At 35.8% G+C, this 12,766-nt stretch overlaps 3 protein-coding genes across 3 annotated transcripts in view; 1 reads left to right on the plus strand and 2 right to left on the minus strand.

Moving 5' to 3' along the window:
• Positions 1-12,766, plus strand: part of tmem178bb (transmembrane protein 178Bb) — a 485,881-nt gene that overhangs the window by 401,566 nt on the left and 71,549 nt on the right. The gene's annotated exons all lie outside the window — the stretch shown is intronic.
• hmga2 (high mobility group AT-hook 2) overlaps positions 1-12,766 on the minus strand; it is a 164,265-nt gene that overhangs the window by 45,570 nt on the left and 105,929 nt on the right. The window lies entirely within an intron of this gene.
• mgst1.2 (microsomal glutathione S-transferase 1.2) lies at positions 4,772-9,266 on the minus strand. Its single transcript, XM_083528177.1, has 4 exons — positions 9,144-9,266; positions 8,314-8,453; positions 5,992-6,086; positions 4,772-5,904 (listed from the first exon to the last, which is right to left on the minus strand). The coding sequence occupies exons 2-4, from the start codon at positions 8,428-8,430 to the stop codon at positions 5,658-5,660; spliced, it is 459 nt and encodes a 152-aa protein (XP_083384303.1). The 5' UTR covers positions 8,431-8,453; positions 9,144-9,266; the 3' UTR covers positions 4,772-5,657.

Here is a 12,766-nt window from a genome sequence, read left to right on the forward strand (position 1 = left end):
TCTTTTAGCTTTTACTAAAGAGTTTGATAGTTTTTATAATCACCCAAATATTTTTCTCATATTTATCAAGTGTATGTAATAATTTCTTCCAGCTTCCTCAGACTTACCTTAAATACTATGTACTTTAAATTATTCCTGTGTGTGTACGTGGGTATGTGTAGTGCTCTGCAATGGACTGGTGTATTCCCATGTCACACCCAGCTGCTTTCTGCATGAATGAATAAGAAGGAAGTTTTTCCAGCATCTGTCGTAAATTGGCCTCAGTGATCCTGGAGTGACTGCAAGGGTTTTATATATATATATATATATAATTGAGACATATTAATATAATATTCACTGCATATTATTATATCCAATATATTAGTCCGTTTACGGATGGGATCAAATAACCTTAAATTAGACATGTCCTATATTCTATGTCCATTGTCCTATAAATGGCAGTAGTGGAACTCTCAATAGCTTTGCGTTAGTAATGTCTTCATGAGCAAACACAGCTTTTACTGAAAAACCACCAATTACAAAGCCTCTGATTATGGACATGATAGAATCTCAGCAGTGCTGAAGAATGATGGGAATGTGTATCTAGCAGAAGAGCAAGTGCTGTTCACTGTTACCAGGCACACAAATAGTGATAGCCAGCTCTCATTTGAGTCCATTCTCTCCCTCATCAATGTTTCAGGGTTGAGTAATGAAGTCGAATGTCTACTTCACATCTCATGACAGCTGTTATCTTGTCTGTTTCTCTCTCTTGCACGCTCTCTCGTGCGTTCTGTCTGTCTCTGTCTCTACCTTTCTCTCTCTGTCTCTACCTCTCTCTCTCTGTCTCTCTCTCTCTCTCTCTCTCTCTCTCTCTCTCTCTCTCTCTCTCTCTCACACACACACACACACACACACACTGAGAGGAAGGGATGAAATATGGTGGTACACCCTGCCAACTGCCCACCCCAACCCCCCACTCGACTTCTACCTAGGTGGGCTCCCTGACAAGCATAAATTATGTTAATAGAAGCGAATAAAAAACACTTTATTCCAAAGGTTTTAGTACTTTGGAATGTCAGGATGATCAAGTGTGTTACCTGGAGAGAAGTCTAAAGCTAAGTCAGAGCGCTAAAATATTAAAACATGAAATTTGCACACTCTTCCGAAGAGCATTGGAGGAAAATGAAGAATGCATCAGCTTGTTCTCCCATGTGGACATTTCTTCATTCATTAATTGATCAGAGCCCCAAATATAACTCAGCATAATGGCACTGTCCGTGGATTCTCGTAGATAAAGCAATGCATATTTTGATGGACCTTTTATAAAAGGAATGTCATTAGTGCCATGTTTTGTCCCATTTCCCACCTCACTATATTCAGTCAATGTTATCTAAATGCCAAATTATGTCTATCAGCTAATTTTAAGTCTTTGGTTTAAAAGAAGTTGAGTAACACTGAGGGTTATTACATTTGGGAGGAGTTATCTGGTCAGAGGTTCTGATGAAATAGTGTTTTCTTTAATTATTCTTGTCCAAATGAGCTACAACAAGAAGCAGCCCATTGGCTTCGTCCATACTTTTTTAATAATATTGGAGAATTGGACTTGACATGTAATTGGGACGATTCTAAGGGGGAAAAAATCACAAATTGTCCACTTATCTCAAATGATCAGCCAAGTCATGTTTGTTCTCCAAGTTTTACTTAAGAGTAGCTAGTAGGAGCAACAAGCAATAGATATATAGAGCACACAATCTTAGAATTCATAATCACACTTCGATTCATTTAAAGGTGCAATAAACCTAATACATTCACCATTTTAAAGGAACCAGGCTGCTATGCCTGCCATCTCTGTCAGTTCTGCATATAAAATACCAGACAGTTTTGAAAATGTAATCAGACTGGTGATCTAGTAATATGTTTCTTTTTTTCAAGAAAATGTAACAGAATTTGTTTGAAAAATGTATATAATTAAATCAATATTTTTTTCTTTTATACTGACACACTAATAAAGTAGGTGTCCTGGGAACACTTGGCATGAACACACACACACACACACACACACACACACACACACACACACACACACACACACACACACACACACAAACCAGAGAACCTGGCAGAAACTCACACAAAAACAGGAAGAAAATGTGATACTGTCTATACAGACAAAATTTCTACATTCAAGACATTTGCACAGTACTATAGGCTTCAAAAGCACCTAATTTCATTTAAATATTGGATCGAATGTCCTATCATACTTTACTAAATGAACTATCATACTTCATAGTTTCCTCTATTTGTTAAATTGTTCCCTGGACTTCTTTCAATTCTAATCTGTTTATGTAAGAACATGAAAATAAAAAGAACCATGTGAAACAAAGAAAACCATGCAGGCAAACAAGTTGAGTGAAAAAGGAACAGATGTACAGAAAAGAAAGAGTGTGAAAGAGCGTGAGAAAAGGGAGGGGAGGCTTGGTCTGGGTGTTCAATTACTGGAGCCGTGAGGTTAAATCAATACCATTTAAATTGCTTATGCTAATCACCTGAGTTCCAATCACTGCGATCAGCATAAGCAATCTGCTGACCCCAGCCAAGTTCCGCAACAACACTCCTAATCTCCACCTGAAACATACGAGCAGAGTTCACACCACTGTGATCCTATGGGTTTTTACTGAAAAGGGGGGGAAGTGTATTACTGTGCGCTCTATGGGAACTCAGTTTATGTGTTTTACTGGAGGGACATCCTGTGGAAGTTCTTCTAAACCAGATGTGGGTTGACAGAGCAGTTAGCATATGGCATTTTTTAATATGACTGAGCAACTGATTTCTGTCTGTGCAATTCAAATATTAACACATGAAGGCTTTTTTTTTTTTTTTGGTAAATTTTGTAATTTGTGAGAGTGAGTTCCAAGACAGTTCTCAAACTGCAAAGCAAAGAAACTATTAGTTAGTTGTTTAGTCCGGGCCTCAATTCACGGTCCTGCCTGGTGGCCATTATGCCCTTCTTTTAACTGAGTACCTATGGTCAAATTTATCACATGGCAATAGTGGGACCTAAACCAGGTTATCTGTACATGAGAAAGAATTATCAGCTGTCAAATTCTTTAATCAAGACTTCGGGATGACAGAAAAGCAGAGAAAAAGCACAACATGACAAAAAAGAAAGTCTGGCTGAGGTGACATTTGCTGAATGTAGACTTGTATTACGTACTGGCTGAGCCAGAATAGCTTTGAACTGCTACTCCATCATATCCCTCATTGAAAGCTAATAGGTTGTAGCAAGTGTGTGTGTGTCTGACTGTGACCATTATAGACTGGCCTCAGGTACATTGGGGCCTGTTTCATCATATCAACCTGAGCTGGATGAAGCACCAGCAGTCCACACATTACCTCAGAATCAGCCGCCATGGAACCATCACCTGCAATCAGCATGTGCCCTCGAATCGTCCGCGCTGCGAGGTCCAGCGGGCAGCAGACAGCAAGGCTCAAACTCAAATTGATTTATAATGCAGAGTGTCGGCTCTAAGTCGGATCTCGGCTAAGCATTCATTAATTTTTCAGGAGCCGGGGAGCCATTGTGTGATATAAATCTCTGCCGCACCTCAGCACCAGCCTGAGCCACCACTTTGAAGTTCTGCCTAATTAAGCCCCTGTACAGTTAATAACCCGAACAATAAGGCAGCGGGCAGATCTGAGAAATATACGATGTCTGCTTAATACAGAGACAAAGAGCAAGGAAATGTTCTGATAGTCATGGAGGTGCACAGGCGGCCCAACAGTGTTCTTGTCTGTACATCTGAATGTCTCTCAGAATATTGATACGCTGCTGTGAAGCTACTGTATAAGGTGAAGCACAGGTTATAAGAAACAAGTCAAACAAATCTAATTCTGGACCAGTTTTCTGAAAGATGTGCAGGTGCAACTAGGAGCATCGAGAGCTGAGCCCCAGTGCCATAGACAGAGTAGGAGGATCAGTAACTACTGATCATTGAGCAAGGTTTAGGCATTTCTCAGCCGCCAAAGCTGTAAAACGCTTGACTTGACTGAAGCATTGGCCTGGATCTGGACAAAAACACAAAATAAATGAATAGAACAGCCTCTCTATGCATTGCCTGTTTTTTAGCCTTAAAACCTAAATATGTTGTTTAATATGATACAAAAAGTAGATCATGTCGATCAGATCTGTAGAAGGTTTTTAATATCTTTTGTGCTGACAGGAGTCCATTCTACTGGGCAAATTTTGGATCCTTATCAATTATACCTAAGAAAAATGTGTTTTTATTAACTTTTTCTGGTGACTTGTCTCCAGTGTGCCTGTATTATATAGATTCATCACTTATTCAGGGATTTTTTTCTTCATGTATTTTAAACTATAAACAGTTACAAGGTAAAGATATCAGTGTATGATCAAATCTTTGGACTGCCACACACACGCGCGCAGTATTTTGTGTACAGTAAGCAGTTAAAATAGGTTGGGTTTTCCAGCACCTCCCTCTAGTGGACGCAGAGCACATCACTTATGGTAAAAGGACATTTTAATAATGAGATGTTCTAGTGTGCCATGGCTTAGTTATAATTCGCTATGATTTTGTAACACTCTAAACCCTTGCTAAGATTTAAACCTTAATTTTTAAGCAGAATAGAAAAAGCTTATAAGAGACAGATTATAAAATACTTTACATTTTTGACTTTTTTTCATAACAGTATAATATAGTTCTTATAATTTATATAATTTCTTTAAAATATGTCACATATGTCACAAACACACACACAAAAAAATTGGATAATATTGAAATTAATATTGGATGCTTTTATTAGACGTTTTTCAATAACAACTGATAATAGCAAGATAGTTAAGAATATTCATTTATTGAGAAAAAAAAAGTGTTAATTTAGAGTTGCAAGAGTTGGGTTCCAAGATATCCTGAGAAATCTGACCATTACTATATTAACCTGCTCTCTAGAGTATGCAGATTATTTTTTCTTTGTTGTTTACTATTAATGTTGCAGTGCTTATCGCTTTTCCTACAATACTGTATAGTCCAATAATCTAACTGAGTGATTATAAAGGCTGCTCAGGGAATACAAAGGGGCTTTGAGGTCAAAGGGCAGACATAAGATATCTGAGTATATTTATATCATGTTTAGAAATGAGATACAAACTCTCCCTCCCAGTCATAAATGAGGGCTTAAATATAAAATCATTTATGACATTTTAGTTCTATATTTAATATTGCATCTCCTCAATCTATACACTATAAAACATTCAAATAGATGTGTGGTGTGTTACTGTAGCCGATAGATCATATATTTTTACATTTTCGTTTAGTGTTACTGTATAACCTGAAACAGAAATGGACTGGAATTTCATTCATGAATTCACAGAAAATTCAAATTAAAATTCACAGAAAGAAAAAAAAAAAAAAAGAAAAAAAGTTAACTGCAATAACAATCCCTTAAAAATAGTTTGGACAAAAGATTACATACATGAAAAAGTTCCTGGTCAATATAAAGTGAAGGGACTAAAATAGAGTTAACATTTGATGTTATTGTATAGTCTGTATTAACACATTTATTTTTAAATCAAAATTTATACAGTGCTGCACCAAAAAGTGATAAATGGATAAGACATGAGAGAGGTCTACTGTCTGATAATGTTGCTCAGGGGATTCTTCCTACAGCCGCAGTGTAACAGTTAGAACCTGGTAGGCCATGCAAAAAGTAACGACCATTCCCACTAGCCAGGACAGACCTCTACTGGGCTGAGGCAGTGCCATTACATATGCTACTGTGTGAACAAAACGTGACCCTACAAACAGGCGGAAGTGGAGCACAGCTGAGGAAAGCTCTGGTCCTGTCAGAGTGTAGAGCAAGCCAATTATTACAAAGGGGATAATGTTCTCCAGGTCGTTCAGATGGCATCTGTAATTACAAAGCAAAGCTTATTTTTACACAATAGAATCAGATTAGACTTTTATACGTCTGAGGTAGGTTGAATAGATGTTATACCTTCGCACCCGTTCCACATCTTCATTGACCCGTAGCATCTTTTTCTTCTCCTCAGGAGTTTTGGCCGTACGAACATCTTCATCGTTTGCAAAAGCCTTAAAAGAAATTTTGTGTAACACAATCATAACTATAAAACAAAACAAAAACAACCAAACTATACTTGGATCTTTTAATAACAAATGATAAATACAATTAAATTAACTATATAATATATATATATATATATATATATATATATATATATATATATATATATATATATATATATATATATATATATATATATATATAAACTGTTCAACAGGTGTAAATCACATGCAAGTACAGATATTGTAGTAAAAACAGTACAGTCCTTTGGATCTTCAGGTCTGCAGCCTAGTAAATGGGACAAGAGACTATTCACTATGCCTACTAAGCTAAATAATCACAGGACACATTTTAATTCATCAGTTAAGTAGTAATTTTACCACAACACTACAGGACTGCTGGTGCATGAAATGGAATTAAATGATAAATGTTAGGAATATGATTTGTCCACTTTTAGTATCCTAGCACACTAATATTATCTTTAGTTTTGCTATAAAAGTATGATTGTGAGTGTAAAGTTTGCACTCAGTTGTAGTTAATGTGTACATTTGCTTTAAAAGAAAACTCCACCCTGAACAACTTGCATAACAATTCTTTATAACAAATCTTTAGAACTATTTTATAATTTTTTTTCCTTTGGTTAGGAATTTCCTACATTACCCACAATGCTATTCGACTACATTCTAATAATAGCACCTGTGGGACTTATTTTTTTGTCTCTACCTAAAACTCTAACACAGCAGTGTTTTTAATTTTAAGCAGACCAGGTTCAAAAAGCTTCAATTTTGATGTTAACTTTAGTGCTATCATCTGATTGCCTGAACTGAGTCTCTGACATAATTCAGCACAGAGTTATATAGTTGTTTGAATTTTTGATTTTAACATTTGCTGTATTCTTCACTTCTACATTGGATTTAAAGATATTCAACAACACTGAGGAAAGGGTGAGTGAGAAACCAAAATGTTGCTCTTCTGTTCTTAGGAGATAACAGCAAAATTATAAAAGTGTTTCTCATTTAAACATCAACTTATCTGTGCTGGCAATGTAAAGTAGTCGTAGCACAAATCAGAAACATTCTCACAAGAATAATGACAAAAAATTCGGCATTTCTAAGCATGCCACAAATATTTATTACAGTTTTTCTCAGTTGCTTTGTAGCATTTCTCAGATCAGAACTGTAGTTTTGGGAATTACATTTCTGATCTGAGAAATGCTACAAAGCAACTGAGAAAAACTGTACTAAAGCATTCGTTTAATGGATTGTGTACAATTGTCTCCAATTTCCTACATTATTAGTTGTTTATGTCATGTTGATCTAAATACTGGTTTCACCTGAATAGTCTTAACCACCAAAACATCTCAGCATCAGAAGTCATTGATTTCAAAATAGTTAAAACATTTGTCAGAATCTGTCAAGCTTAAATTTCTATTACATTTTTTTTGTAAATGTGATAAATTGTGCAGATGAATTTAGAATTTTACTAATGAAGGCATGAATGGCTCGCCTTCATCAAACAATAATCAACTAGTTCTCTATAATAGGTTGAAGATAAATCTCCTGAACCTTTGTCTTGTTAACTGAGAGTATACAGACAGAGCAAAACAAAGAATTACAATTTCCGAAAATAGATAAAACCGCTGGAAAATAAACGAACATTATTACAGTACAGTGAAAGTGTTAATCCTGTCCAGTCTTTTGCAATTAATATAAATCATACATGCAATCAAATAAATAAATGTATGCTGTTGAAATTCCTATATGCCATACAGAAGAAATTCAACTTTGTGCATTTTTAATCAGTGTAATCCTAACAATAATTGACAATCTTGTTAGTGAACATTGACAAATGAAATAGTTATTCTGATGGCGATGAGATGAGAGTTCATGGACTCAAATACTTACTTTTGAGAGATGAAGTAAGGATTTTGAGAAAAGTACAGGCTTTTGCAAGAAATCCAAAGTGTTTTTTGAGAATGCACTAACTGGTTTGCAAAGATTAAGGATGATTCGAGAAATGCTCTAAAGCAACTGAGAAAAACCGTATTATAAACATGTTTAATGTGTTTCAGGGTGACGTTTTCTATTAATTCGAGTATTCATATAGGATAAAACAGATTGAAATATATTTTTCACCAAACCACAGGAGTAATGAAAGTAAAATGGTGTTAAATTACTCCACATGCTATTCTCTTAAGGTTTATACATATTAAAAGATTTATACATCCTCGGTTACCTTTCTGGTGATTCTGAAGTATGCCGTTAAAAAACTCATGAACATCATCTTGAGAATGACAATGGTGGCATAAGTGGAGAAGGCCAGGAAAACCTCGCTGTCAATTATCTGGGCCATTGTCAGAGTTCCTCAATGAATTCCTGTCATAAAAGAAATGGTATTTGATGCATCCAAAGTCAGTCAATTTCCCCAATAACATTTGCAAATCTCTTTGTCTGCCATTCAAAATAAGATCTTAATGGCACCTCAGGATTTAGTCATAATCCGGACTGTACAATATATATAGTCCTTCATATAAATCCTATTGGACAATGAAAACCCTCTATCATACTGAATTATGTTTAAATTAGGCTGTACATTATTCAGCAGAAAACTTATGCTTCATGAAATATTAAATTACTCCTGTGCAGTTTAAAAATACCAAACATGCCAATACCACACAGCATTAAAAATGTATTAAAAATGTATGCTTTTTGGACCATTATTTTATGTTTTTGGAATTTGCTAAGCATTTTCTACAGTTTCTTTTGTATTTAAATGTACAGAGCACAGATTTGCCTATTCTCTTGCATTTACACAGCTCCAGTTTGCCTGATGTATTAGATTTTTTTATTTTCAGTGTTTGTGTTTGGGAAAACGATCCCCAAATTTGCATTTCAGCTTCTAGCATCCGAAGAAAAACACCGTAATATCTCTCCCATGTGGTAAAGAGCTGAAATAGTTCAATAGTTCCAGTACTGTAAAACATGTTCTGACCTGAAGCTACTTTGTGCAAACTGAAGTGTATGAGATGTGCCAAGAAACCGTGTAAAGAAAAAAGTTGAACTTACCTCTGATATGTAGCAAACTACATGTGTGAATAGTGTGAGAATATCCTGGTTTATCTATGGGTGTATGCTGACAGTGAATTTTGAATTTATAGACCGCCTTCTTGAGCCGAAGCCAAAAAGCTTGTCTAACCTTTGTCCCCTAAGGCTTTAGCAAATGTTGCAATATCTGAACTTTGAAATGAAACACTGCAGCAGACTTATAATGCTCTTTATAATTCATGTAGTGATTTCTTGAATGTAGTTTTTAAAAAAGATTTTAGAACAGTGATCGTCATTAATAATGAGTAAATATAAAGGATGATAATGACTAACAATAAACTAACAATAAGAAATTTATCATTATTAATAATTATTTATTATTAACAATAAAGCCATATGCTGTCCTAAACCCACAAAAGATAAAACACCTTGCCACTCCAAATGGTACATAGTTGATAGTAGAGTTTTTTTTCTAAGAATTAAGGAGTAACTGCAAATGGCAGCCGATTAAATGCCTGTTTTGTAGGTAGTTAATTTGCTAATTAAGAAAAAAAAAAAATTGGTTTGCCATCCCATTTTACAAATATGTATTGGCAAATCATTTGTACCATACAGCAACCTATAGCATGCACAGTATTGTATTGTTTCCACACACAGTGTGGATCGCTAGCCAAGGTGCTAGCTAACATTAAGCTTAATATAATCTTTAAAACAGTAGCCACTGTGCCAATACCAAGCTAGCTACTATTAGGCTAATTGTTTTATTGTTCAAACCAATCTGATTTGAAAATAAAATCAGTTCTGAACACTGCACCAAACATTTTAAAGACATTCATAATGCTGAATTCATGAGGGTTTACACAGTGGAAGCTGAATCATTGTGTCAGTGATATCATGCAGATTAATTTAATGCTCCCCCTTGCTATAAATCAATAGCATCTTCCAAATATTGTCCTATGTTTTTTTTTTTTTTTTTTTTTTTTTTGCTGACTCATAGTGACAGTGCGGAGGAAATGTTTTTGTGTAGTTTCCCTTTGCATTGAGTTTCATAAATGGTAGATCGCCTTCAGCCCCACCCCTGAAAAAAGTACTGTCAGACACCTATCACTATAATGACATAATAAAATAGTGACTACAAAAAAATAGTAACAAAGAAAAGGTCACTGAAACATAGCTGTGTAATTCTCTTGTTTACTCTGTTAACTTGGCTGACTACAACCTGTTTCAGCAAGATAGACTGTTTAAGGGTGGAGGAGTGCCAATTTATGATAAAAGAACACTCCCAAAAAAGAACTGTTGTATTAAGTTATTAAGTAGTTGTCCCCTGTTTTTGACTTGTTGCTATCACCCAGTCTGTATTAGTCTGTGTTGGTCTGTGCTGGTTAAACTGGGTGATCTTAAATAGGACACACTTAAAACTCTTTAAGAACCCTTTTAATCACAATATAGAGCTCAAAATACTATAGGCTTTCCTGAATTTTTACATAAATTTCATGTACAAGCATTCAAGTGTTTAAAGCTTTGTTCACACTTCCAGTCAAAACGTGACAAAAGACCATTAGTTTTTACCGACAGTTGGTAACCTGAGTCACAGTGACCATTGGCGATTAGTTGTGAGCGTGTCCGAAGAGGAGACGAAGTTTAACTTTGAAACTTGGCACATTGGCTACCAATGGGATTGAGGACAAAAAAAGTTTGTGATCCATCTCCTGATTTGTGGAATGTTAGTTACATCATTAACTGATAAAAGCAGCCATTCCTACTCGCTGCATACGTGCAACCTAACAGCATAAAGCTGTTAGGGCAGTTGTGATACTTTAACCACAGGAATTTTGCAAAACAGGTTTTTGTTGCTACTGAGAGCGTATGTATGAGTCAAGTCTGCACATGTTTTCAAGTCTAATATTGCCCAAAAACAGTCCCTTACACTTATGCACATATTTCACGTACTACTATTACTTTAGGAGCTTCCTAATCTAGTTTTATCATTGATAATGTTCAACAGCATGTGTGTATGTATGTCTTTTTTTGCTGCTAAAATATCAGCTGCTAGTAAATCACAATGGTTAAAGGTCTATTCCATTTATTTCTGCTTATTTCCAGTCTACAACACTGCATATTCAAAGTGTTTGATATCCATAAATAGAGCAGTAATGTGTTTTGAAAGGAGCATGTTTAACAAACCGTATAGTGGAATGGTAAATACTGTTTTGTGGAGAATGTAAATACTACAGTTTTTGACCGTGTTTGCAAAATATTCCAAAAATCTAAAATTGTAATATATTTCTCAGATTTATTAAGTATAATTTTGAGTGAATTTAAACTAAAATGTGTATCTCTCTCTCTCTCTCTCTCTCTCTCTCTCTCTCTCTCTGACTATATGCTTCTATAGATTCTTGTTATGGTGGCCATCCCTTCAAATGACTTAGCTGCTTGCCAGGTTGCCACTGTAAGAATGTGTTGAAATTGTGCCTTGTCATATTAAAGGTTAAATAAAAAATTCCATTTCCTGTTTCCTTAATACACTGGACATCACAGCATGAGGATTTAAGCCAATCTCCGTCTAGGTGACAAGCAATGTGTCCTGTCCCTCTTCACAATCACACCACTGTCAATTTAAACACTATGCATCAAGTTTGCCATTGTACTGTTTTTTTCTTATGCATTTTCGGTGTAGGAACCATTCTTATCTCAGCTAGAACATATTTTCTTCTTTCCATATGCATGAGCTGCCAGAAGGAGACACTACAGCAGCAAGAAAATATCCGATAAAGAGCACAAGTTGGTTAGATACCTCGCATGCGCCTGCACCTTTTGCCTTCCTATCTATTTAAGGTATTTTGTATGCGAGAGAGCGCTGTAAGAAGGAAGGGAGGGCTAAGTTGTCAGAAGAACACTTGAGAGGTGTCAATCATAAATGGGACAGGAGGGTTGGAGGTGTCTCTATTTAGCCCGAGGGCCATGAGTGAGAGTGGGGGAAGTTAAGGTGACGTGTCGATGTGCTCACCATCACGTCAGTAATGTTAGGAGACACAGAGGAACAGCGTTCGGTTTGTTCAATGTTGCTGCAAGAGAGAAGAAAGTTAATAGTAGCTTTTGGTGTGCCATTTACATAAATCTTTCTGTTAAGTTTCAGAGAGAAAGAGATTTGATATTCGATGAGGCCTAGATTGATATATTTATACTTATACATTTTATATATATATATATATATATATATATATATTGTGATCACTCTAAGCACAAGTTTATATAATTAAAAATCGGATTAGGATTCAACAGTAGCATAGATGATCATAGTCCAATTCTTCTGATCGCCATGTACCGTCATAACACCTGATGACATTCCACTATGAGCAAAGCAGCGCTGCATGTGAGAGAGTTAGAGACCCCTAACACAAATAATGTGGTATGATATCCCAGTAGGACCTGTTAATGGCAACCACTTGCATTGATTTCTCACCACATTCACCAGTAATTGGGATGCTGGCTGTGGTGTCACTTTATTGATTTTTAACTGCTAGCCAGGTTGTGCTAGGGCTGTTAGGACAACGATGACTAAATAACAGCCGGCCTGATGATCCTAATGCCTGGAGCCAAGCGCAGCTATTGATTTCATTACTGAAAGCCTCCTTGGCTCCCAG

The sequence above is a fragment of the Silurus aristotelis genome, assembly GCF_946808225.1.
Source record: "Silurus aristotelis genome assembly, chromosome: 24".
Taxonomy (NCBI): Eukaryota; Metazoa; Chordata; class Actinopteri; order Siluriformes; family Siluridae; genus Silurus; species Silurus aristotelis.